This window comes from Hypanus sabinus, chromosome 12, assembly GCF_030144855.1.
Source record: "Hypanus sabinus isolate sHypSab1 chromosome 12, sHypSab1.hap1, whole genome shotgun sequence".
In the NCBI taxonomy this organism is placed as follows: Eukaryota; Metazoa; Chordata; class Chondrichthyes; order Myliobatiformes; family Dasyatidae; genus Hypanus; species Hypanus sabinus.
In genome coordinates this window covers 3753497-3778095 of record NC_082717.1, presented here as the reverse complement: position 1 = coordinate 3778095, position 24599 = coordinate 3753497, and the positions used below count along the sequence as shown (strand labels likewise).

At 44.4% G+C, this 24599-nt stretch overlaps 1 protein-coding gene across 1 annotated transcript in view; it reads left to right on the top strand.

Annotated features, from left to right (window-relative positions):
- LOC132402572 (immunoglobulin gamma-1 heavy chain-like) overlaps positions 1-24220 on the top strand; it is a 63413-nt gene extending 39193 nt beyond the window's left edge. The window contains exons 5-9 of the mRNA XM_059985456.1: positions 2352-2696; positions 9158-9302; positions 18205-18248; positions 20273-20316; positions 22408-24220. Coding sequence (XP_059841439.1) covers positions 2352-2696; positions 9158-9302; positions 18205-18248; positions 20273-20316; positions 22408-22521 — 692 coding nt within the window. The 3' untranslated portion in view covers positions 22522-24220. The remainder of the gene's footprint in view (positions 1-2351; positions 2697-9157; positions 9303-18204; positions 18249-20272; positions 20317-22407) is intronic.
- Positions 24221-24599: the final 379 nt, after the last annotated feature.

The window sequence follows — 24599 nt, the reverse complement described above, 5'->3', positions numbered from 1 at the left end:
TCTGCACTCTCAGTCCTGACACAGGATCTCAGATTGAATCAATTCCTTCCTTCCCCTTACACACCCTTGACCAACCATCAGTATGCTTCCTTCTAGCAAGCTTCACCTTTGTGACAGATTCCAGCATCCACAATATATTGACATGAAGATTATCACATATTTACTCACCATACCTACATATCACCTTCATTACACAAGTAGGACATCCAGGTTCCTCTGGACACCAACACTTTTCAATCTCATTCTTTCCATCTGACAATTCACTCACCTGTTCTGTCTGTCTGAAATCTCTCCACATTCTCCTCATAGACACACTGCCAATCAGTAACTTAATCCATCACACAGTCCTCTCACTGACATCACCGATCAATTCACTGTGATATCCCAACAGTCAGAGTCACACAATCCTAAAATGGCCATTTCTGTTTCAGAAACTGGTTCTGAATAGTCTGTTTTCTGTTCATAACCAATCCACAGTCCACATTAGTATATTATCTCTCAGACTGGGCACTAGAGTTTGTTTAACAACCTGTCTGTGACTCCTCGCAGGAATCTCCTCTCAACCCTCTCCAATGGCACAGCATTTTTTCTTGGATAAGTGGCCCAGAAATGTCACTCCACTCTTTAAGAAGGGAGGGAAGCAAAAGAAAGGAAATTATAGGCCAAATAAAAAACACAAAATGCTGGCAGAACTCAGCAGGCCAGACAGCATCTATGGGAGGAGGTAGTGACGACGTTTCGGGCCAGAATCCTTCATCAGGATTTATTTCCAGCATCTTCAGATTCGCTCATGTTGCCTTTGAAATTACAGGCCAGTTAGCCTGACAAGGTGCCCCATGAGGCTGCTTAACAAAGTAGGAGCCCATGGTATTACAGGAAAGATACTTACATGGATAGAGAATTGATTGTTTGGAAGGATGCAAAGAGTGGGAATAAATGGAGTAACATACAATTTACAGTCATCCAGAACCATTCCAAAATCTCGTGAATCTTGAAAGTCCATTACTAATGACTGCAATGTCTTCAGCCACCACTTTCAGAACCCTTGGGTGTTGACTCTCAAAACATATGTCACACACAGCACGTAAAACAAAATATTACCATCAATACATGAATGAAATATCATTCAGAATGCATGTAGAGCACCTAACAGGTGAACAATAAACAGCTCACTGTCCTGGTGACGAGACCTCAGTGTTGACAGGGTATCCATTAGTCTCACAGCCCGAGGGAAGAAGCCGTTACCCAGTCTGACAGTCCCAGTCCTGATGCTCCTGTCCCTCCTTCCTGATGGTAGTGGGTCAAAGAGATTGTGGAATTCATCCTTGTGAAAAAACAGTCAAATGCTATGGAAACGGCAGAAGTGCTGCCCGATGCCACAAGGTGAAAACAGGAACAACAAACAACTTGAGTTGAATACTTCAATGTCTTTTCTTGATACTGGAATGAAATCTGATACATTCTTTGCCAAACTTTTCAAATACCTCAGAAAATATTATTGTGAGTCCAATTGCTAATTGCGGATGGGTGGTGGGGATCCTCAACAATGTTTCAGCCCTTGGTCTGCAACACTCCTGGTAAATGTTACAAATGGGGAGGAGGGAGACCCGGGTGATCCTTGGCAGATCTGTAGAGTTTGCGGTCCGATGCCTTGCAGCATCCGTACCACACAATGATACGACCAGACAGCTAATTGAAGCCAGTATTGAGCTTCTATCAATTCCCACCAGTCTTCCTTCAACAGGAAGATGTTGACCTTCAAGTCCCAGCATCTCACTTTTAAATGCCTCTCCCATCAAATGTTGTTTTCCCTTCTAGCAGCTGTTCCCAGTCTACTTCCTCACTGTTACCATCGGGCAGGAGGTACAGAAGCCTGAAGTCTCACACCACCACGTTCAAAAACAGCTATTTCCCTTCAGCCATTGAGTTCCTGAACCAAGCAGCACAACCCAACTCACTACAGTTTAACAAGACAATGGTCATTTTGATCACTGTGTACTAAAGCCACCTGTGTTTTATTTCTGTTCCAACTATGTTCTTGTAAAATTTGTGTATAATTGGTGCTTTTCTCATGACTGCTGCATATCCAATGCTCTGTGCCTGAACTGCAAGTGTTTCATTGCATCTGTCCTGATATGTACTTGTGCAGAGGACAATAAACACTACACTAATGCTTTTAAATACGATAAGAGTCATTTCTGTACAATTAATAACTCTCAGCAAAGTGTTTCCATTTGCATCATAAAGTGCAGCTAAAACAATTCTACAGATTTAGTATTTCAAACTGTTTACTCTCTTCGACATAGTTACGCAGAAAGATTTTTAAAGCAATTGATGTTTTCCCTTTAAAGATGCCAATCCTCCAGTCCTCATCCAGTCCCCAAGCCAGGAGAACATCACCGAGGGGCAATCGGCACGGTTATGGTGTGCCATGAAGAACGCCAGAGTGGGAGACACTGATGTCCACTGGTATCGGAGACGACCTGGGCAGGACATGGAGTGGGTCTTAACGCACAAGGCAGGAGAGAGCATACGAGGGAGACCAGGTTTCACTGAGAGGTTCCTGCCCTCCAGGGACTCCTCCAACAGCAGTTTCATCCTGATGGTCACAAAGGTCGAGGTCAATGACTCTGCCGACTATTACTGCAGAGTGTGGGGAGACATCAGTGGGAGCGGAACCCGGCTCACTGTCATTAGTAAGTTCAGTTCACACAATGCAAACTGATTTCTAGTACTGGAGGTATTGAGCAAGTATGGGCCAGGACAACAATTCTGTAAATTCATTTCTTTAAATTATGATGTGATTATTTCTAAATGAAGATGTTAAATCTTTTGTTTTCATGAACATATCTGACAATGATTTTGTGAAATATTGCTTTTCAATCTGGATTTAAATTAGAATTTTCCAGTTTTGGATAACCCCTTTTCTGTCTGCGTTTGATACTCATACTGTCTCTCACTCCACACAGACCCGTTACCCATCTGCCGATCTCACACAGACTTAACCTTCTGGATGTCCTACCCCCTTGCCCATACCAGTGCTGTAGTGTAGTGGTTAGAACAGCATGTTACAGTGTCAGTGGATTCAATTCCCGCACTGCTGTGAGGAGTTTGTACGTTCTCCCCATGACTGCATGGGTTTCCTCCAGGTGCTCTGGTTTCCTCCCACAGTCCAAAGGAATATTGGTTGGGAGGTTAATTGGTCATTGTAAATTGTCCCTTGATTTGGCTCAGATTAAACATGGGGATTAGGCTCAGGTTAAATCAAGGGATTAGGCTCAGGTTAAATCAAGGGGTTAAAATCGGATTAAATCAAGGGGTTAAAATCCGATTAAATCAAGGGATTAAGATCGGATTAAATCAAGGGATTAGGTTCAGGTTAAATCAAGGGATTAAAATCGGATTAAATCAAGGGATTAAGATCGGATTAAATCAAGGGGTTAAAATCGGATTAAATCAAGGGATTAAGATCGGATTAAATCAAGGGATTAGGCTCAGGTTAAATCAAGGGGTTAAAATCGGATTAAATCAAGGGATTAAGATCAGATTAAATCAAGGGATTAAGATCGGATTAAATCAAGGGATTAGGCTCAGGTTAAATCAAGGGGTTAAAATCGGATTAAATCAAGGGATTAAAATCGGATTAAATCAAGGGATTAAGATCGGATTAAATCAAGGGATTAGGCTTAGATTAAATCAAGAATCATTTGATTCTGCATGGTTCCAGAGGACTGGGGGATTGCAGATGTCACTGCCCTCTCTAAGAAGGGAAGAAAGCAAAAGATAGGAAATTATCGGCCAGTTAGCCTCACCTCAGTGGTTGGGAAAATGTTGGAGTCTAATATTAAGGATGAGGTTTCGAGGTACTTGGAGACTAATGATAAAATAAGCCAAAGTCAGCGTGGTTTCTGTGAAGGGAAATTTTGCTTGACAAATCTGTTAGAGTTCTTTGAGGAAGAAACAAGCAGGGTGGATAATGGAGAGCAGTGGATGTCATTTACTTGGATTTTCAGAAGGTGTTTGATAAGGTACCGCACATGGGGCTACTTAACAAGATAAAATCCTGCGGTGTTACAGGAAAGATACGGGCATGGATAGAGAAATGGCTGAGGGCAGGAGGCAGTGAGTGGGTATAAAGGGGCCTTTTTTGGTTTGTTGCCAGTGACTAGTGGTGTTCCTCACGGGTCAGTATAGGGACCGTTACTTTTCACATTGTTTGTCAATGATTTGAATAATAGAATTGATGGCTTTGTGGCAAAGTTTGTGGATGATATGAAGATAGGTGGAGGGATAGGTAGTACTGAGGAAACAATGTGATTCGAGCTGGAGTTAGACAAATTGGAAGAATGGGCAAAAACGTGGCAGATGGAATACAGTGTTAGGAAATGTATGGCAAAGTTTGCAGATGAAACGAAGATAGATGAAGGGGTAGGTAGTGTTGAGGAAGCAATGCAATTGCAGCAGGACTTAGACAAATTGGAAAAATGGGCAAAAAAGTGTCAGGTACCTCTCTACCAAAGGAGGCGTAAGGTGCTCCTTCCCTCTCCTACCCTGGACAAGGTGGACTTACTCACAGTACCCACTTCCTGCCCATGACACCACTGGCATTTGGGGCAGAATGAAGGTCCTCCATCTCTGATGGTCAATGTGTTGCACCTGCCTAGCCCCCCACCCCCCTCTCACCCCAATCGGGGTCACCAGAAGCCACGGGAGCAGGTGGTGAAAGGTCGTATGAGTAGCTGGTGCATAACACAACTCCTGGTTCTGTGACCAGTGATGCCAGGCAGACAGTCTCTGCAGAGTACTGATAATGGCTGGGGTCACCCATCTTGGAAAGACACTGCCCAGAAGGAGACAATGTCAAACCATGTCTGTAGAAAACTTTTCCAAGAACAATGATGGTTCTAGACCAGGATCAGCCACTTCATACAGACATGGCACATAATAATGACGATGATCAGATTCCAGTGTGTGCAGCCTCAGTCTATCGTCACCTCCACTTATCTCTCTCCCCACCTGAACTTCCTCTCTCTACGCATCTCTACCTCTCCTTCTCCTCCACCTGGTTCCACCTGCCCATCATTTCTGTTAGATACGTGGGTTATGACCAAAGAAAAAAATGTCCGGATTTGCTTAGCACTTTAGTGCAAATGTGTTTATTAGATGGATCAAAACTCAAACTTACAAAAATTAGTGAAAAGAAAGCTTCCAATGTTTACAAAAAGATACTTACCAGAAAACAAAAGAATAGTTCTGTGCTTGTACTTGACCGAGAGCAATCAGTCCTGTTTGTTAGGCACCAGGACAGACCATCTTTAACTACCAACAAATTCAACTTTAGACTACACCTGAATTAATACATGACGTGCCCCTCTATATAGTTACATTCATATTACAAAATAAACAGAAGTAAATGGTGCGAGTAGCATTCGGCATGGACTAGAAGGGCCGAGATGGCCTGTTTCCGTGCTGTAATTGTTATATGGTTATATGGTTATATGGTTATAAATACTTTAATTAGAGTAAACGGACAACAGATCTGCATTTACACATCCCCATTAGGACAGCAATGGAATATTGCTACAGCAATATTAGGACAGCAGAATGTTTACAGCAATATATGGACTATTAGGACAGCTATGGAATTAGGCATCACAAAGATATTGAGGTGAGAACACTCAGTATACCCACAGCAGAATGACAGGGCAATGTTTGTGTGTGCGAAAGTGTAAATATGCGTGTGTAAGGAGTGTGTTTACCGAGCACTCTCAGTCACATTTTCCCACCTAACACCTACCAGTCACTGTCTCACATTCACCTCACCCCTCTCTTCTAGACACCAGCATCTCCCCTCTGCATTCACAGAGCTGTGCAGGATCAGGATCCTTATCATGGGGTTGATAGGTTCTTGATCATTCAGGGTGTCAAAGGTTACGGGGAGAAGGCAGCAGAATGGGGACAGCAGAATCAGCCATGATGGAATGGCAGAGTAGACTCAATGGGCTGAATGGCCTAATTCTGCTCCTATGTTTTATGATCTGAAAAGAATGTAGCAGCTGTGAAAGGCAGAGGAGGAGGACATGCCTGGCAGATTAGGCTGGCCACGTCCCCCACTCCCAGAGGGAAAAAAGCCAGACTAAAAGGAAAAGTGAAGCAAAAAGCTGAGCCAATACCACAGATGAATGATGGAGACAGACTGAGAAATCAAGTTGCAGGAAGTTGTGGAATTTAACAGAGAGTCCCAAATGCTGCAATGTGCCCAATGGGAAGATGAGGTGTTGTTACTGAAGATTGCTCTGATCTACATTATAACAGTACAGGGGGTTAGACACCGAGCTCCCAGTCACGGCTTCTCATCTTTATTTCACTAGTTCCCCCAGCTCGTTGTGTGTGTTACTCTGGACCTCCAGCATCTGCAGAATCTCCTGTGTTTCTGAGAAACCATTCTGAGCTCTGTAATGGGTAAAGATTACAGGCGAACAAAGGACAGAGAATCAAGAATGTACTCAAACCGCCTGGTAAAGTGCAGCGTCCCCACTGACCCCCAGGAAGTCACTGGCAGATGACTGACTGGTCAAAGTGGAGACAGAGAGACAATTAGAACCGTCAGTCCATGCAGAGGAAGTGTACAAACGTCTGTGTAAACAGAGGGAGAAACACTGAACTGAGCAGTTGCCCCTCCCCATCAGTGACAGAGTGTCAGCAGTCACCTCACAACCCACAAACCAACACAATGTCACAGTGAGTAGAACGGCGGCCTCACCGTTCCAGTGTCCTGGCTTGAACCGTGACCTTCAGTGCAGTCAGTGTAGTGTTTGCTTTCTCTCCCTGTGGTTACAATGGCTTCCTCTCACTGTCCAAAAACATGCTGGTTGACAGATCACTGGTGGGTGAGTTGTCAAACTTTATTTATTGGTGTACAGAGCATGTCACCCAGCAATCCCACAACTCAACCCGAGCCTAATCACGGGACAGTTTACAATGACCAATTAACACACCAACCTTTGACTTTGGGAGGAAACCGGAGCACCCGGAGGAAACAGGGAGAATTTACAATCTCCTTACAGGCAGCAGTGGGAATTGAACCCAGATCGCTGGTTCTGTAAACCAGTATGCTCACCACTATGCTACCTTGCTGACACAATGTACTTTGATAATAAATTTATTTTGAACTTTGAAATATACCGTTTGTGTTGAATCAGGTGAGTAAGCATTGTGCTGGGCTCCTGCATTGTTATCGGGGTGATGTATGCTGAGGGACAACAGATTTATTATCTGGACATATTACAACCTGCAGGACTTAGAATGAACTTCACCAACTTCAGATAATTTACTTTCTTTCTTCTTGAATCAAGTCTAATATTTGTCACGATTCTTTTCTTTCCCTTGTATACTTTGGTCATCTGCACCGAACCAGTAGACCAGACTGTATAACACCAACAGACTTTATAACATTAGCAACATGATACACAAAGTAGCTTAATTCTCCATTAGCACACACAAAGCACTGGAGGAACTCAGCAGGTCAGACAATGGAAATGAAGAAAAAGCAGTCAATGTATCAGGCTGAGACCCTTTTACAGGACTGGAAAGGAAAGGGGCAAACGGCAGAATAAAAAGATGGACGGGGAAGGGGAGGACAAGCTAGAAGGTGATAGATGAAGCCAGGTTAAGGGGTGGGGGTAGCGGGAGGGTCAATGAAGTAAAAAACTTGCAGGTGATGGGTGGAAAAGGTGGGAAATCACCTATCCATTAATGACTGTCATTTCACTCAATTACAGACATTCTATTTGAGCCAGTCCTTTCTCTGTCTTCTTTCCAGTTCTGATGAGGAATCTTCAACCAGAAATAAAGTCTAAGAGTCATAGAAAAGTACAGCACAGAAACAAGCCCTTTGGGCCATCTAGTCCTTCCAGAATCATTTAAACTTCCTACTCCCATCGACCAGCACCAGGACGATAGCTCTCCATGGACCTATCCAATTTTCTCTTAAAAATTGAAATAGAGATCACATTCACCACTTGTGCTGGTAGCTCCTTCCACACTCTCACGACCCTCTGAGTGAAGAGGTTTCCCTTGAACTTTCACCTTTCATCCTTAACCCATGACCTCTGGTTGTAGTCCCACTGAACCTCAGTAGAAAAGGCCTGCTTCCATTTAACCTATTGAAATCCCTGATAATGTTGCATACCTCTATCAAATCTTCTCTTAATCTTCTATGTTCCAAGGAATAAAGTGCTAACTTATTCAATCTTGTGAAATTTGAAAATATTGACCATTTTCCTTTCCACTGAGGCTGCCTGAGTGACTGAGTTTTTCCAACGTCTTCTGTTTTTATCCCACTCTGTACTGGTCAGTGCTGGAGGCCACCGGGGAATTCATTGGTGAGGCAAACATTAGCGTCACTGCCCTTGGAGTTTCACAACCTGCATGCTTAATTAAAATGAGAGCAATAAACTAATGTTGCAGATGGAGGGGGTCATTACAGAAACTAGCCAGAGTTATTAATGTTCAAACTTCAGCTCATTCAGAACACTGCCACTGGGAGAACGTATCACTGCCAAGCTAGCTACTGGCTTCCTGGATGTTTAAAACTTGGTTTTAAAGTTCTCTTATTTGTTTGTAAAACTCTTAATAGTCTGGGGCCGGAGTACATCACAGAGTCATTTTTGTTTTATAATCCTGATCGAGTTCTCTGGTCTTCTTCCGCTGGCCTCTTAAATATAAAGATAACTGGCAGATCACCTTTCTCGAACTATGCTCATAACTGTGGAATTCAAAGCCTAAACTGGAGTGGATGCAGACTCAGTTGACACTTTTAAACACTGAACAAAACCCATTTATTTAACCATGCTTCTCATCTATTTTCATAATTATATATTTTTTATTTTCATGCTTGTTCCTTATCCCATTGTCCACATTGTTTGGATGTAAGTTGTTCTTTAAATAAGATATTATTATTGATCATCTTGATGTTTCGTTCCTTCCCACAATAGCAGCTCAGTAAGTCCATCCTTCAGCACGGTGCTCTCCTCCCTTACTGACTGTAAATGAGGGAGAACTATCAGCCTCCAATGTTCACATATTAAACCTGTCATTCAAAGGACAATTCACATTACCGGTGTTAAACTGTACATCAATCTTTGCTATTTTTCAGAAGCAGCTGAAGGTGGGTCTTGGAAAGTCTTGGCCAGTATTCTCACCAGTATCCTCGTACTCATCCTCTTATTCTGCATCCTAGTAACAGTAATATGCTATGTGAAAAAATGGGCATGTTTTCAACAGAGATTGAAGCCAGAAGGGTAAATAACATTTTATTTTGTATCTTGTTTCAACGATATTGAATCAAACAAGGAATTGAAACTGAATGAAACAGTCAGAGAACACAGAATCTCCACCAGGATGTTGTCTGGGACGAATCAGTTCAGTAATGATGAGAGACAGGAGAAGCTGAGTCTGGTCTCCCTTGGCCAGGAGCTCAAGGGGGTGATTGAGGTGTACAAAGTTATGAGGGGAGTAGATAGGGTATAGACTGCAGAAAACTCATCCCCATATCAGGGGTTGATAAAATTTGAGAACATGGTGAGGGGAAGAGATTTAAAGGGGATATGCCAGGGCCTCTTCAACCAGAGAGTGGGAGTACCAGAACACATTGCCCGAGAGAGAGGTTGAAACAGGCAGTGACAGCACTAACAATGAACACTTAGGCGAAGAGGGCGATGGACAAGGTGACAGGCGATGGGATTACTATGGAAGGGTCAGTATTGGTCAGCATGCAGTGCAAACACATAAAATTATTGTAAATTCAAAATGAAAAGTGTGAAACAATGAATAACAAAAGTGTCAACAGACCATTCAGAAATCTGATGGCAGACTTTAGAAACCATTTCTGAATCGTGTGTGGATCTTCAGGTTCATGGTCTCAGCCAGCTCCATCATGGGCACAACCTCTCCAGTATCCAGGACACCTTCAAGAAACGACGTTTCTGAAAACTGGCACTGACACTAAGGACCCTCATCACCCAGGACTTGCCCACATTTCATTGCTACTGTCAAGGAGATGTCACAGTTTTCACTGGCAAGATCAGAACCCAAGTGCAGAGGAAAGACGGACACTGACGTAGGGACGGTGACCAGAGTTTATTCATAATAATTCCAAAAGAACATCGGTGGCTCGGTCGAGCAACACAGTGAGAAGCAACATTCTCGAAACCAGGACCCAGCAATCAGCACGAATAGAGCATCCACTTAAATAATACAAGTAATGCAGAATCCCTGAGCTGATCAAAATAAACTTAACAAGCTTAAGCAGACAGCAACAGGAGAAAGCATGACAAAGTGTGAGTTGCTCGAGAAAAACAAACAACTGTAAGTAATTGGTAATTCTCATTAAACAACAACGAACTAATTCAGGTGCTTGGGAAACCTCAAAGCCCAGTGCTCTCCAGCGCCCCACACAGGCCTGAAGAGCTCATTACAGGCCGTGGTACAAGAGCCCGAAGACAGACTCAACGTTTCAGGAACAGCTTCTTCTCCTCCACCATCAGATTTCTGAATGGACAGTGAACACATGAACACCACCTCACTACTTTTTAGCTTCTCTTTTTGCACTACTTATTTAACTTAAAATTTTATATATGCAAGCCTCTCACCAGGCCTCATGCACCAACTTATCCCGTTAGCTGACTCTGCTAACAGCCACATGACTCAGTGATGAGAAGGCCATCTTTCAAAGCCAATACGTGGCGAGGGTGGGTTTGATTTGGGGTTCAACCAAAGAGGGACGTCGAGAAATTCTGATTTAATGAACTTTGAATGAGGACATGAGTTGAGAGTTAGGGGGCAAAAGTTTAAGGGTAACACGAGGGGGAATTTCTTTACTCACAGTGTGGTAGCTGTGTGGAACAAGCTTCCAGTAGAAGTGGTAGAGGCAGGTTTGGTATTGTCATTTAAAATAATCATTTAAAATAAAACTGGATAGGCATATGGACAGGTAAGGAATGGAGGGTTATGGGCTGAGTGCGGGTCAGTGGGACTAGGTGAGAGTAAGTGTCAGCATGGACTAGAAGGGCTGAGATAGCCTGTTTCTGTGCTGTAATTGTTATATGGTTTGATTTGAATGAATGATGTGTAAATACTGCCCATACACAATTATCGGTAGCCCGGAAATGACAGATCGTACACCAGCATAACATTATAAAGAATATTTACGAATTTTCAACTGTATCAAACAGTTAACAGAGAAAGAAGAAGAGAGGTAAATCGGCCCATTACACTTAAGCCAGTCTAAATGTACACATAAACATTGGAGTTCATTTCTGTAGCAGCTGGGAGTAGCTTCACTCACAATGGTGAGTTCTCCTCACCAACGACAGGTAGAACTTCCCTTCTTGGACTCCTCTGCCTCATGAAGCACTCTTTGCAATAGGGTCTCCCCTTAGAATGGGATCCTCCAGGCGTCTTCCCTGGTGCTCTTCTCTCCGCACCTACAACCAAAAGGGAAGGTTGTTGACTTCAGGAGAGCACGGAGCGATCACTCCCCGCTGAACACCGACGGCTCCTCGGTAGAGATGGTAAAAAACACCAAATTTCTTGGTGTTCACCTGGCGGAGAATCTCACCTGGTCCCTCAATACCAGTTCCATAGCAAAGAAAGCCCAGCAGCGTCTCTACTTTCTGCGAAGGCTGAGGAAAGTCCATCTCCCACCCCCCCCCATCCTCATCACATTCTACAGGGGTTGTATTGAGAGCATTCCGAGCAGCTGCATCACTGCCTGGTTTGGAAATTGCACCGTCTCGGATCGCAAGACCCCGCAGCGGATAGTGAGGTCAGCTGAGAAGATCTTCGGGGTCTCTCTTCCCGCCATTACAGACATTTACCCTACACGCTGCACCTGTAAAGCGAACAGCATTATGAAGGACTCCATGCACCCCTCATTCAATCTCTTCTTCCTCCTGCCATCTGGAAAAAGGTACCAAAGCATTCGGGCTCTCACGACCATGCTATGTAACAATTTCTTCCCCCAAGCTATCAGACTCCTCAATACCCAGACCTGGACTGACACCCTACTGCCCTATTGTCCTGCTTATTTTTTATTGCAATGCCTGCGCTGTTTTGTGCACTTTATGCAGTCCTGGGTAGGTCAGTAGTCTAGTGTAGTTTTTTTTTTCTCACTCTGTGTTGTTTTTTACATAGTTCAGTCTAGTTTTTGTACTGTGTCATGTAGCACCATGGTCCTGAAAAACGTTGTCTCGTTTTTACTATGCACTGTACCAGCAGTTATGGTCAAAATGACAATAAAAGTGACTTGACTTGACAAAAGACACCAAACTGGACAAACGTCCTTCAGAAAAGTCTTCCCATCCAGCTCTCAGAATGTTCCATGCCATCCCACTCCTGACTGGCTGACACAACATTCCCAATTTCGACAACATAGCTCCTTATCCTAGCTGAAAAGCAAGACACAAGATGGATTTCACAAGCCGGGGGATGTCTGGATGGTGAGGGTCCTGAATGATGGATTTCACAAGCCGGGGGATGTCTGGATGTTGAGGGTCCTGAATGATGGATTTCACAAGCTGGGGGATGTCTGGATGTTGAGGGTCCTGAATGATGGATTTCACAAGCCGGGGGATGTCTGGATGTTGAGGGTCCTGAATGATGGATTTCACAAGCTGGGGGATGTCTGGATGTTGAGGGTCCTGAATGATGGATTTCACAAGCCGGGGGATGTCTGGATGTTGAGGGTCCTGAATGATGGATTTCAAAAGCTGCGGGATGTCTGGATGGTGAGGGTCCTGAATGATGGATTTCACAAGCCGGGGGATGTCTGGATGGTGAGGGTCCTGAATGATGGATTTCACAAGGGGGATATCTGGATGGTGAGGGTCCTGAATGATGGATTTCACAAGCCGGGGGATGTCTGGATGGTGAGGGTCCTGAATGATGGATTTCACAAGCTGGGGGATGTCTGGATGGTGAGGGTCCTGAATGATGGATTTCACAAGCCGGGGGATGTCTGGATGGTGAGGGTCCTGAATGATGGATTTCACAAGCCGGGGGATGTCTGGATGGTGAGGGTCCTGAATGATGGATTTCACAAGGGGGATATCTGGATGGTGAGGGTCCTGAATGATGGATTTCACAAGCCAGGGGATGTCTGGGTGGTGAGGGTCCTGAATGATGGATTTCACAAGGGGGATGTCTGGATGGTGAGGGTCCTGAATGATGGATTTCACAAGGGGGATGTCTGGATGGTGAGGGTCCTGAATGATGGATTTCACAAGCCAGGGGATGTCTGGATGGTGAGGGTCCTGAATGATGGATTTCACAAGCCGGGGGATGTCTAGGTGGTGAGGGTCCTGAATGATGGATTTCACAAGCCGGGGGATGTCTGGATGGTGAGGGTCCTGAATGATGGATTTCACAAGCCGGGGGATGTCTGGATGGTGAGGGTCCTGAATGATGGATTTCACAAGGGGGATGTCTGGATGGTGAGGGTCCTGAATGATGGATTTCACAAGGGGGTTGTCTGGATGGTGAGGGTCCTGAATGATGGATTTCACAAGCCAGGGGGATGTCTGGATGGTGAGGGTCCTGAATGATGGATTTCACAAGCCGGGGGATGTCTGGATGGTGAAGGTCCTGAATGATGGATTTCACAAGCCGGGGGATGTCTGGATGGTGAGGGTCCTGAATGATGGATTTCACAAGCCGGGGGATGTCTGGGTGGTGAGGGTCCTGAATGATGGATTTCACAAGCCAGGGGATGTCTGGATGGTGAGGGTCCTGAATGATGGATTTCACAAGGGGGATGTCTGGATGGTGAGGGTCCTGAATGATGGATTTCACAAGGGGGATGTCTGGATGGTGAGGGTCCTGAATGATGGATTTCACAAGCCAGGGGATGTCTGGATGGTGAGGGTCCTGAATGATGGATTTCACAAGCCGGGGGATGTCTGGGTGGTGAGGGTCCTGAATGATGGATTTCACAAGCCGGGGGATGTCTGGATGGTGAGGGTCCTGAATAATGGATTTCACAAGCCGGGGGATGTCTGGAAGGTGAGGGTCCTGAATGATGGATTTCACAAGGGGGATGTCTGGATGGTGGGGGTCCTGAATAATGGATTTCACAAGCCGGGGGATGTCTGGAAGGTGAGGGTCCTGAATGATGGATTTCACAAGGGGGATGTCTGGATGGTGAGGGTCCTGAATGATGGATTTCACAAGGGGGTTGTCTGGATGGTGAGGGTCCTGAATGATGGATTTCACAAGCCAGGGGGATGTCTGGATGGTGAGGGTCCTGAATGATGGATTTCACAAGCCGGGGGATGTCTGGATGGTGAAGGTCCTGAATGATGGATTTCACAAGCCGGGGGATGTCTGGATGGTGAGGGTCCTGAATGATGGATTTCACAAGCCGGGGGATGTCTGGATGGTGGGGGTCCTGAATGATGGATTTCACAAGCTGGGGGATGTCTGGATGGTGAGGGTCCTGAATGATGGATTTCACAAACCGGGGGATGTCTGGATGGTGAGGGTCCTGAATGATGGATTTCACAAGCCGGGGGATGTCTGGATGGTGAGGGTCCTGAATGATGGATTTCACAAGCCGGGGGATGTCTGGATGGTGGGGGTCCTGAATGATGGATTTCACAAGCCGGGGGATGTCTGGATGGTGAGGGTCCTGAATGATGGATTTCACAAGCTGGAGGATGTCTGGATGGTGAGGGTCCTGAATGATGGATTTCACAAGCTGGAGGATGTCTGGATGGTGAGGGTCCTGAATGATGGATTTCACAAGCCGGGGGATGTCTGGATGGTGAGGGTCCTGAATGATGGATTTCACAAGCTGGGGGATGTCTGGATGGTGAGGGTCCTGAATGATGATGCCACCTTCTTGAGGCCCTGCCTCTTTAATAGTCCTCGATGATGGGGGTGGTTCTGTTCCCCAGCTGGCTGAGTCTACAACCCTCTTACAATGTGTGTGTTGGAGCCTCTTTATCAGTCTGTTGTACAACGAGTCACAATGCTCTCCACCGTCCATCTGTAGAAATTTGCAAGAGCTTTTGGTGACATTCCAAATCTCCTCAGACTCCTATTTTCACTGAACTGATGGCACGATTGGATCAATGTGTTACACTCCAGGAAGATCTTTTGCTTATTTAGTTACTGAGAAGCAGCCCTTTGAGCCATGCTGCCCAGAACCAGCCTAGTCATGGAATAATTTACAAGGATCAGTTAACGTCTTCGGGCTGTGTGAGGAATCGGGAGCATCCAGAGGAAGCCCACGCCATCACGGTGTTGAATGTGTGAACTCCGTACAGTCAGCAGTGGGAATTGAACCTGGGTCACTGATACTGTAAAGCGTTGTGCTAACCACTACACTACCATGCTGCCACCTTCTGAGATGCTGACACCGAGGAACGTAAAGCTGCTCACTCTTTCCACTGCTGATCCCTTCATCACTTCCTTTGAAAGCTCTTGTGTAAAGCCCCGACCTCTGTCACCCAGAAGGACATCGAGCACGTGGAATACCAGCAGAGGGCCAACACAACCCTCACTTGGAGATACAATGTCATTCCTTCATTGTCGATGACTTTGAACCCCAGATCACCTCACATGAAATAAATTGTTCACTGGACAGACTGTAGCAATTGAAGGTGACAGTGAACTCCCTTCACAAGGTCTCTGAGAATGAATAATTAATACAGGCATGTCTGATTTAAGGACGTTTTTGTTCATTTTGTTTATTTAGCTACAAGGTGAAAAGGAGTAAAAGTCAGTGTGTCCCAGTGAGGATCACCACTCCCTAAAGCCAGTCAGTCAGGCTGTTTCGCTCCTTTTCTCCAATATCTCCACGTGTGTCTCAGTCCCATCATTATCAATGCTGCTTTACCGTTGCCATCTTCTGCTGAACAGAAACTGCTGGAATTAGCACTTGACTCAAATTTGGCAGTGTGGAAGATAAGGAATGTTGATCAGCAGGCCGTCTGGGCAGTGCCATGGTAGATGGAATTGAATGCTTCATTTTGGATCATCAGGAGAAGGGTGGGGCATATGCAATGAATGTCAGGATGCTAACAAGTATTGAGGAATGCAGGGACATTGATGTAAAAAGTGCGGAGAAGGTTCACTCGGATATTACCAGTGATGGAGTGCCTCAGTTGTGGGGTAAGAATGGAAAGTCTGGATTTGTTTTCCCTTGAGCAGAGAAGGTTGATGAGTAACCTGAGAGACGGACAATGTTTTGTGTGACAGAAAGAAGGGACACAAAATGCTGGAGGAACTCAGCAGGTCAGGCAGCATCTATGGAGAGGAATAAACTGTCAACTTTTCCAGCTGAGACAGCTCAGAGGGATATAAAATCAACTTTTCCACCCAGAGGGTAGCTGGAGATTGGAATGCTCTGCCTGAGAGAGTGGTGGAGGAAGAGCCTCTCACAACATTTTATTTATCTATTGAGATACGGAACAGAATAGGCCCTTCCGGCCCTTCGAGCTGTGCTGCCCAGCAAACCCCTGATTTAAATTCCACACTAATCACGAGGACGGTCACCAATTAACCTCCCAACCAGAATGTCTTTGGACTGTGGAAGGATACAGGAGCACCTGGAGAACACTCACACTGTCATGGGGACAATGTACAAAGTCCTTGCGGACAGCGACGGGAATGGAACCGAGGTCACTGGTACTGTAAAGTGTTGTGTGAAGCATTACGCTCCCATTGAGAAGTATCTCAATGAGTCTTTGAATTATCAGGGCCATCAACGAAGGGCTGGAAATGGAATTGATGAAGAGATGGGTCAGTCTGTACAGGGTGTTTCTGTACAGTAAGACTCTATCCAATATACCCGTATTAACATCAGCCTCTGTGCTGACCAGGTACCTGAGCTGACCTGCTGATACCTCATCTCGGCTACAGGATGAATGTTTGCTGACAATAGAATGTGAGCTCCAATTTATACATTAGCAGATCCTGGATATTTTCACATGCAGAAGTGGAACTGGACACTTTCTAGTTTGTCCTCCTTCCCCACTCTCCACATGTTTACTCTGGTGTCTTCCCTATTCCCTTCTAGCCCAAAATGTCAACTGTTTATTCTTCTCCACAGATGCTGCCTGATCTTCTGAATTTCCACAGTATTTTGTGTGTATTACTTTGGATTTTCAGCATCTGCAGTATCCAGTGTTATCGAAATCATCTAATCCATTCTTATCTTAATGCTGGCAACCCTGTTGAGATTGAGAGTTTCTCAATTCCATCAGGATTACTAAAATCGACATGAAACAGACAACTGTTGCTTTCACAAAACTTCATTATGCTGGGAGAAATAGTCTGAGTACTTTAACTTTTCATTAAAAATTGTTGTTATTATTAAGACATTAATATTTATCAGTGGCAAATGTTCAACCCAGATAAGTATGAAGTGGTTCATTTTGGTAGGTCAAATTTGAAGACAGAATATAGTATAAATGGTAAGACTCTTGGCAGTGTGGACGATCTGAGAGGTCTTGGGGTCCATGTCCACAGGACACTCAAAGCTGCAGCACAGGTTGACAGTGTTTTTAAGAAGGTGTATGGAGTGTTAGCATTCATCAACCATGAGATTGAGTTCAAGAGCTGTGAGGTAACATTACAGCTATAAAAGACCTTAGTTAGTCCCCCACTTGGAATACTGTGTCCAGTTCTCGTCATCTCACTAACGGGAAGGATGTGGATACTACAGAGAGAGTGCAGAATTGGGGAACATGCCTTAAGTGAACTTGGCTTTTTCTCCCTGAAGCAATGGAGGATGAGAGGTGACTGGATAGAGGTGTATAAGATGATGAGAGGCATTGATCAAGAGGATAGCCATTTTCCCGGGCTGAAAGGGGGCGTAGTTTTAAGGTGCTTGGAAGTAGGTACAAGGGGGATGTCAGAGGTAAGTTTTTCAAACAGAAAGTGGTTGGTGCGTGGAATGCACTGCTAGCGATGGTTGTAAAGGTGGATACAATAGGGTCTTTTAAGAGACTCTTAGGTAGGTACATAGAGTTTAGAAAAATAGAGGGCTATGCACTAAGGAAACTCTAGGCAGTTTCTAGCATAGGTTACATGTTTGGCACAACATTGTGGGCTGAAGGGCCTGTAATGTGCTGTAGGTTTCTATGTTCTATATTCTGTATAACTAATTCACTAACATTATCTTCTTCACCGTTTCCCCAGGTGCTCTACTGAAGATCTGAACACAGTGTATGCCACAGTTACAGGTAAAAGGTTCATTTCAGTGCTCATATCGGGAATTACTTCACATGATAGTTATGTTCAACAATGATTCCCAATGCAGGACAAGGGAGTCATCAATCATTTCATCATCCTCAACAGCAACTCCAGTCCTGCCTTTTCACTTCTCTTTAATGTATGCAGACAAATAAACATTCCTCATCCTCTGAGATAGAGAAGGATAAAGATTCACAAGCTACATGAAAGGAAATTCGTTATAACTTTGTCCTAAGTTACTGACAGTCAGACCATACCAAGAGAGTGAAATGGAGCAAAAATCTCTACTCTATTAAGGTCTCAATTCCAGTCAGATCCTGTATCCAAACAATCCAAACTTAAGCACTGAATATCTGCTTCAAATCAGAAGACAGTTTGCTACAGGGCACTGTCACTGACTGGCATACAATTAATCTTGAGTTGGCTTCAAAAAAGTCTCAATTTATGCACATTCTCTAAGGTTGGTTACTATTAGTGCAAAATTAATAGCAGAATTTCACCAAGACCAATAACATATGATCATAAGATACAGGAGCAAACGTACACTGACGAATCAAGAAACTTCCAATGTCTGCCTTAAATATACATAAAACGTAGCATCCACAGCTGCCTGTAGCAATGAATTTCACAGATTCACCACTCTCTGGCTAGAGAAATATCTCCTCATCTCCATTCGAAAAGGACACATGAGCAAAGACTCTCAAATTCTCATCCACTTGACCTTGGTTGAATTCACACCTGTGATCATGAGTAAACGAAAGAACATACAGGAAGTTCTTTGATTAATCCTTTACTCCCAATTGAAAAGTTTATGGAATAGCCAACTGAAAGCAGCTTTGCACTGAATCATTAGCCTAGAAGATGCTGCACACGAGCTAAACAAGATAAGAGCCCATGGTCTTACATGACAGATACAGGCATGGATGGAGCATTGCTGACTGGCTGGAGGCAGAGTGAGAATAAAGGGCTAGTGGTGTTCCACAGTATTGAGACCACTTTTTTCACGTATGTCCAATGATTTGGATGATGGAATTGAAGCTTTTGTGGCCTTCATTGCAGATGATACAAAAATAAGTGGAGGGGCAGGTAGAGTTGAGGAAGCAGGAAGTCTGCAGAAGGACTTACATAGATTAGGAGAAAGGCAAAGAAGTGGCAGATAGAATTGTAGAAGAAATAAAGGTGGAAACCTTTTCTAAATAGGGAGAAAATTTAGAAATCAGAGGTGCAAAGGGGCTTGGGAGTCCTCGTGCAGAATTCCTTAAATTATAAATTGCAGCTTAAGTCAGTGGTGAGGAAGGCAAATGCAATTTTAGCATTCATGTCAAGGCAACTAGAATATAAAAGCAAGGATATAATGTTGAGGCTTTATAAGGCATTGTTCTGCTCACATTTGGAGCATTGTGAGCAGATTTGGACCCTTTATCTAAGAACGGATGTGCTGGCATGGGAGAGAGCCCGGAGGAGATTCACAAGAATGATTCCAGACATGAAAGGGATAACAAATGAGGAGTGTTTTGTAGCTCTGGGCTTGTACTTGAAGGGGGGATCTCAACGAAACCTATCAAATATTGAAAGGCCTAGGCAAAGTGGATGTTTCCTAGAGTGGGGGGGGGGAGGAGTCTAGGACCAAAGGGCACACTCTCAGAAAAGAGGGACATCCCTTTAGAACAGACATGAGAAGGAACTTCTTTAGCAAGCTGGTGAATAATCTGTGGAATTCATTGCTACAGATCTCTGTGGAGGCCGTCATTGTGTATATTTAAAGCAGAGTTGTGATGTTCTTGATTAGTAAGGGCATCAAAGGTTACAGGTAGAAGGCAGGAGAATGGGGTTGAGTTGAGATGGATAATAATGGAATGGCAAAGTGGATTTGATGGGCAGAATGGCCTAATCCTGCTCTGATATCTCAATGTATTTGATAAGGGTGAATAGAAGATTTTTCATCACAATGTGATTTCAGTTCAATTATCACTCATGTGTCATAACTCTCAAACAAATTCTCATTTTATTTCAGCTGAAACCGAGGTGAATAACCAGGCAGCCACAAATGTTACTGCGGTAAGTAACTTTCTTCAATATAACATTGACAAACGTTTTCCATGAACACTTTTATTTCCTAATAAATCAGGTAGTGAAAGTCTGTTCAATAAACACCATTACTTCCTCTTTAACCTTTTATTTAGTCACTAATATGAATTAGCAGTAGGAACAGGCCCTTCTGCCCCGCTGTTGTAAGACTATTTCTACTCTCCTCTACTCGCCTATTTCACCTCTACTTTCTGAGGAGGCTGAAGAGAGCTGGACTTTGCACATCCATACTCATGTCATTCTACAGACGTACAGTAGGGGGCATCCTAACAAACTGCATCACCGCACGGTACAGAAACTGCACTGCTGTGGACAGGAAAGATCTACAACAGACAGTCCAAACTGTCCAACACATCACCAGCACCATACACTCCATCAAGGACACAGATACAGAGAGGTGCTGCAACAGGGCCAGGGACATCGTGAAGGATCCCTCCCACACTGCTCATGGACTGTTTGTCCCACACCCGTCAGGGAGGAGGCATAGATGGGGTAATTCCAAGCAGGTTTTTCTCACTGAAGTTGTGTGGATGACAACCAAAGGTCATTTTCTGTGAATGCCCTTAAGTAAATGAATCTCAGGGTTGTATATGGTGACATAAATGTATGTTGGTAATAAATTTACCTTGATCTTTGAACTTTTGACTCACTGACTTTAACCTTTGGCCTCATCAGCACTTCCCAATTATACCAAATTATACCAAGCAACTGTGAGGGCCCAACTCGAACACTCAATGTCCTGACCAATGAAGGCAGGTGTGCCAAATACTTCTTCACCATCATATCTACCTGAGTCACCACCTTCTGGGAATTGTGTACTTGTACCCTTAGGTCTTTCTGTTCTCCAACACACCCTGCAATTTACTCCGGACATTAGCAAGGCATTTGGAATGGTCCTGAATGAGAGGCTGGTCTGGAAAGTGAAGTTAAATGGGCTGCAAAGCAAACTTCCCAGTTGGATCCAACATTGGCTTGGTGATGGGAGGCAGAGGGTTGTGGTGGGAGATGCTTTACTGATTGGAGGTTGCAGGGTGATCAGTGATGTACCATCGAGACTGGTGTTGGAAGGATTATTGTGATTTTGATTGATGTAAAATGTCAGAAACTTTCTCGTCCCATGCTAATGGCTTCAAAAGCAAGAGTGCATGGGTTCAGTATGAGGGGAAGGAGTTTTGAATGTGATCTGAGCATTTAGCACACTTAGAAATCTGGTTAATATCTGCAGATCTCTGCCTGAGATGGTTTTGGAATCAGATACAATCTGTAATTTTAGAGACATTTAAACAGGTGCTCAAATAGATAAGACAGAGAGGTATACGGAACAAATGGAATTCAGTCGATGAGGAACAAGTCAGCATGGCTGTATTTCTCTGCTGTTCCTCTGATGACCGTTCGAGATGAAAGGGAGGTTTCGGATTCCAATGCTTTAATCTAAAGCTCCTTTGGAAAACAGGAATGAGGCACAAAACCTGTTGCTTCAAGATTGCTTTATAAAGAAAAAAGAGAACTGGAAATGTAGAATTGCATAATAATCTGCCCATCACCTACATCCTCTCCCTCTGGTTCCCCAGCCTTTATTCATATCACTGTCCTTTCCTATCAGATTCCTTCTTCTTCAGTCCCTTGCCCCTTCCACCTATCACTTCCCAACTTCTCACGTCATCTCTTAACCCCCCTACCTCCACTGCCACCTCTCTCTCACCCTCCCCTCGAACCTGGACTCACCTATCACCCGCCATCTTGTGTTCCTTCACCTCCCTTCTACCCTTTTTATTCTGGCTTCTGCCCTCTTCCTTCCCAGCCCTGATGAAGAGTTCATGATCCAAAACATTCCCATCCACAGATGCTGCCCGATCCACTGAATTCCTCCAGGATTGTGTGTGTGTTGCTTCAAACTAATTGCATTGTCAGTATCTCTGGTGTCTAAGATCCCTGAGGTTACAACAGAGACCGTGTCTTTAGTAGCCAAATGTAGCAATGTCCTGTGGGATGGGTCAGATATAAACCAGGGGGTGAGTGGTTTGTCTCAGTACTGTAAACGTCTGTGTTTTTCTGTTCCAGGCAGAGCAATCAGAGATATTTTATGCTGATATTCAGTTCTTCCAGCAGAAGACAGCTCCAAAAATACAAGTCTCTGAGGAAACAACCGAATATGCCGTCGTCAAACGAGACTAGTGTCTTAAAAAAATTGTTCTGCAGCAGCAGGTTATTAAATAAGTGTGTGCTTCTTGCTGGTAAAAATCAGCACGCGGGTCTCCAGAACGTCAGACCTCTCAACTTCCACCAACTACAACGTGATCCTACACTCACTACGTCCTCCCCTCCCCACCTATAAGACCATAAGGTCATAAGACATAGGAGTAAGAGTAGGCCATCTGGCCAATCGAGTCCATTCCTCCATTCAATCATGGCTGATGCTTTATTTCCTTTCTGCTTTCCACAGGGATCACTCTCTCCACAACTTCCTGGTCTGCTCATCACTCCCCACCCACTTCTTCCCGTCTGCAGGAGATATCATCCCCATCACAAATCCATAGTCACACAGAATGGAAACAGGCCCTTCAGCCCATCTAGTCCATGTTGACCAAGATTCCCATCTAAGCTAGTCTCACTTGCCCACATTTGGCCCAAACCCACCCAGACTTTTCCTATCCATTACTGTACCTGTCCAAATGCCTTTTAAATACCATTAATATATCTGCCTCAACCACTTGCCCTGCAGCTCATTTCATGTACTGACCACTCTCTGGATAGAAACATTGCCCGTCAGGTTCCTATTCCCTCACACTTGTGCTCTCTAATCCTGGGAAAAGGACTCTACACATTGAGTATTGTGATTTTATACACCTCAGTCTCCTACTGCAAAGAATGAAGTCCCAACCTAAAGACAAAACTCCAAATGTGGCTTCACTTCCACGTCCACCCTCACCACCATCCAGGGCCGGAACCAACCCTTCCCCTATGAGGTGGGCATTATTGCATCTCCTCCAGCGTTAGTGGTTGCACCTGGGCCTCCCCTACATCAGTGAGAACAGGCCCAGATGGGGCAACCGCTTTGTTCAACACCTACATTCCACCCTCCAGAAATGACCCATTTATGCCTGTCTCCACTACCTGACAATCCTTTAAAATTGTACAGTGCTTATTCAATGGCTTTTGAAACTCCAAATACACTGAACAGACAGGATCAGATTTATCCTGCTTCCGACGTCCATAAAGGATGGACCAAAACATTTTCTAAATGTCCTGATCGGTCTCTATGAACTGCCAACTACAGCTGACAAGCCCCACCTTCCCAAAGCGATCGGTTTTGAGACGGCAGTAAACTGCCCTTGCTCCTTCTCCTCTCGGTAGAAACGGTTCCACTGGGCTCAGTAGCTAAGCCACAGGTGAAGGTGAGAAGCTGGACTTATTGGTCAGAGGCCATTTGGGACACACGACATTTGGAGCATCTTGTGGGAGGTCATCTGCACTACCACCTCCCCACCCTCCATCCCAACCCAGCTGTGACAACCTTAAAGGGACCTAGGAAAATAGATATAATTTTCAAACTTCAAACCCATGTTACAGGGTATGGGGGTGGGGAGGGGGTTTAGCAGGGAGGTTGCATTCATAGAAGACAAAATATTGCAATTTCCTTTAACGTGAAACCTTGTCAATGCTACAAGAAAGTGGGTGAGACTTCATCAGCTCAGTTAGTGCTGCAAGTGAGGCATGTATTCTGCTCTTAGATAACGAGTTTACTCTCTCAATTTGTATTGTGTAACAAAAATGCAAAGTATTAATTTTGACAAAAAGCTGTGTGCAGATTGCTTGCAAATATTGGTATTACTGACAAAGTGTCTTAACTTAATAAAATCAAATTCTATGTGTATTTATGAATTAACCAATGGGATTTTGATACTGGAATACTAAGTTGTGCAACTCTGCCGCTTACAGTCAATAGCAGGACCCCAGGGAGTCGTGGAGTACTCTGGCCCTTTGGCCCATCTAGTCCATTCTGAACTGTTATTCTCCGTGACCCTGAAGCACATTTCTCTATTGCCCTGCTGTTGACTAATCACTAACTGGTCTAAGTCAGGCAATTCACTGTGGAATTCTCAATTAATCGAAGCTCACACTTTATTGTCTCTGCACAAACAACTATGTTGACCCCATACCAACAAATTATAATATGCATTCTGCGGTTCTCTTTGTACCAATATTCATTCAGACCACTTCCCCAGTTTATAACACCGATACAGGGGATCTCC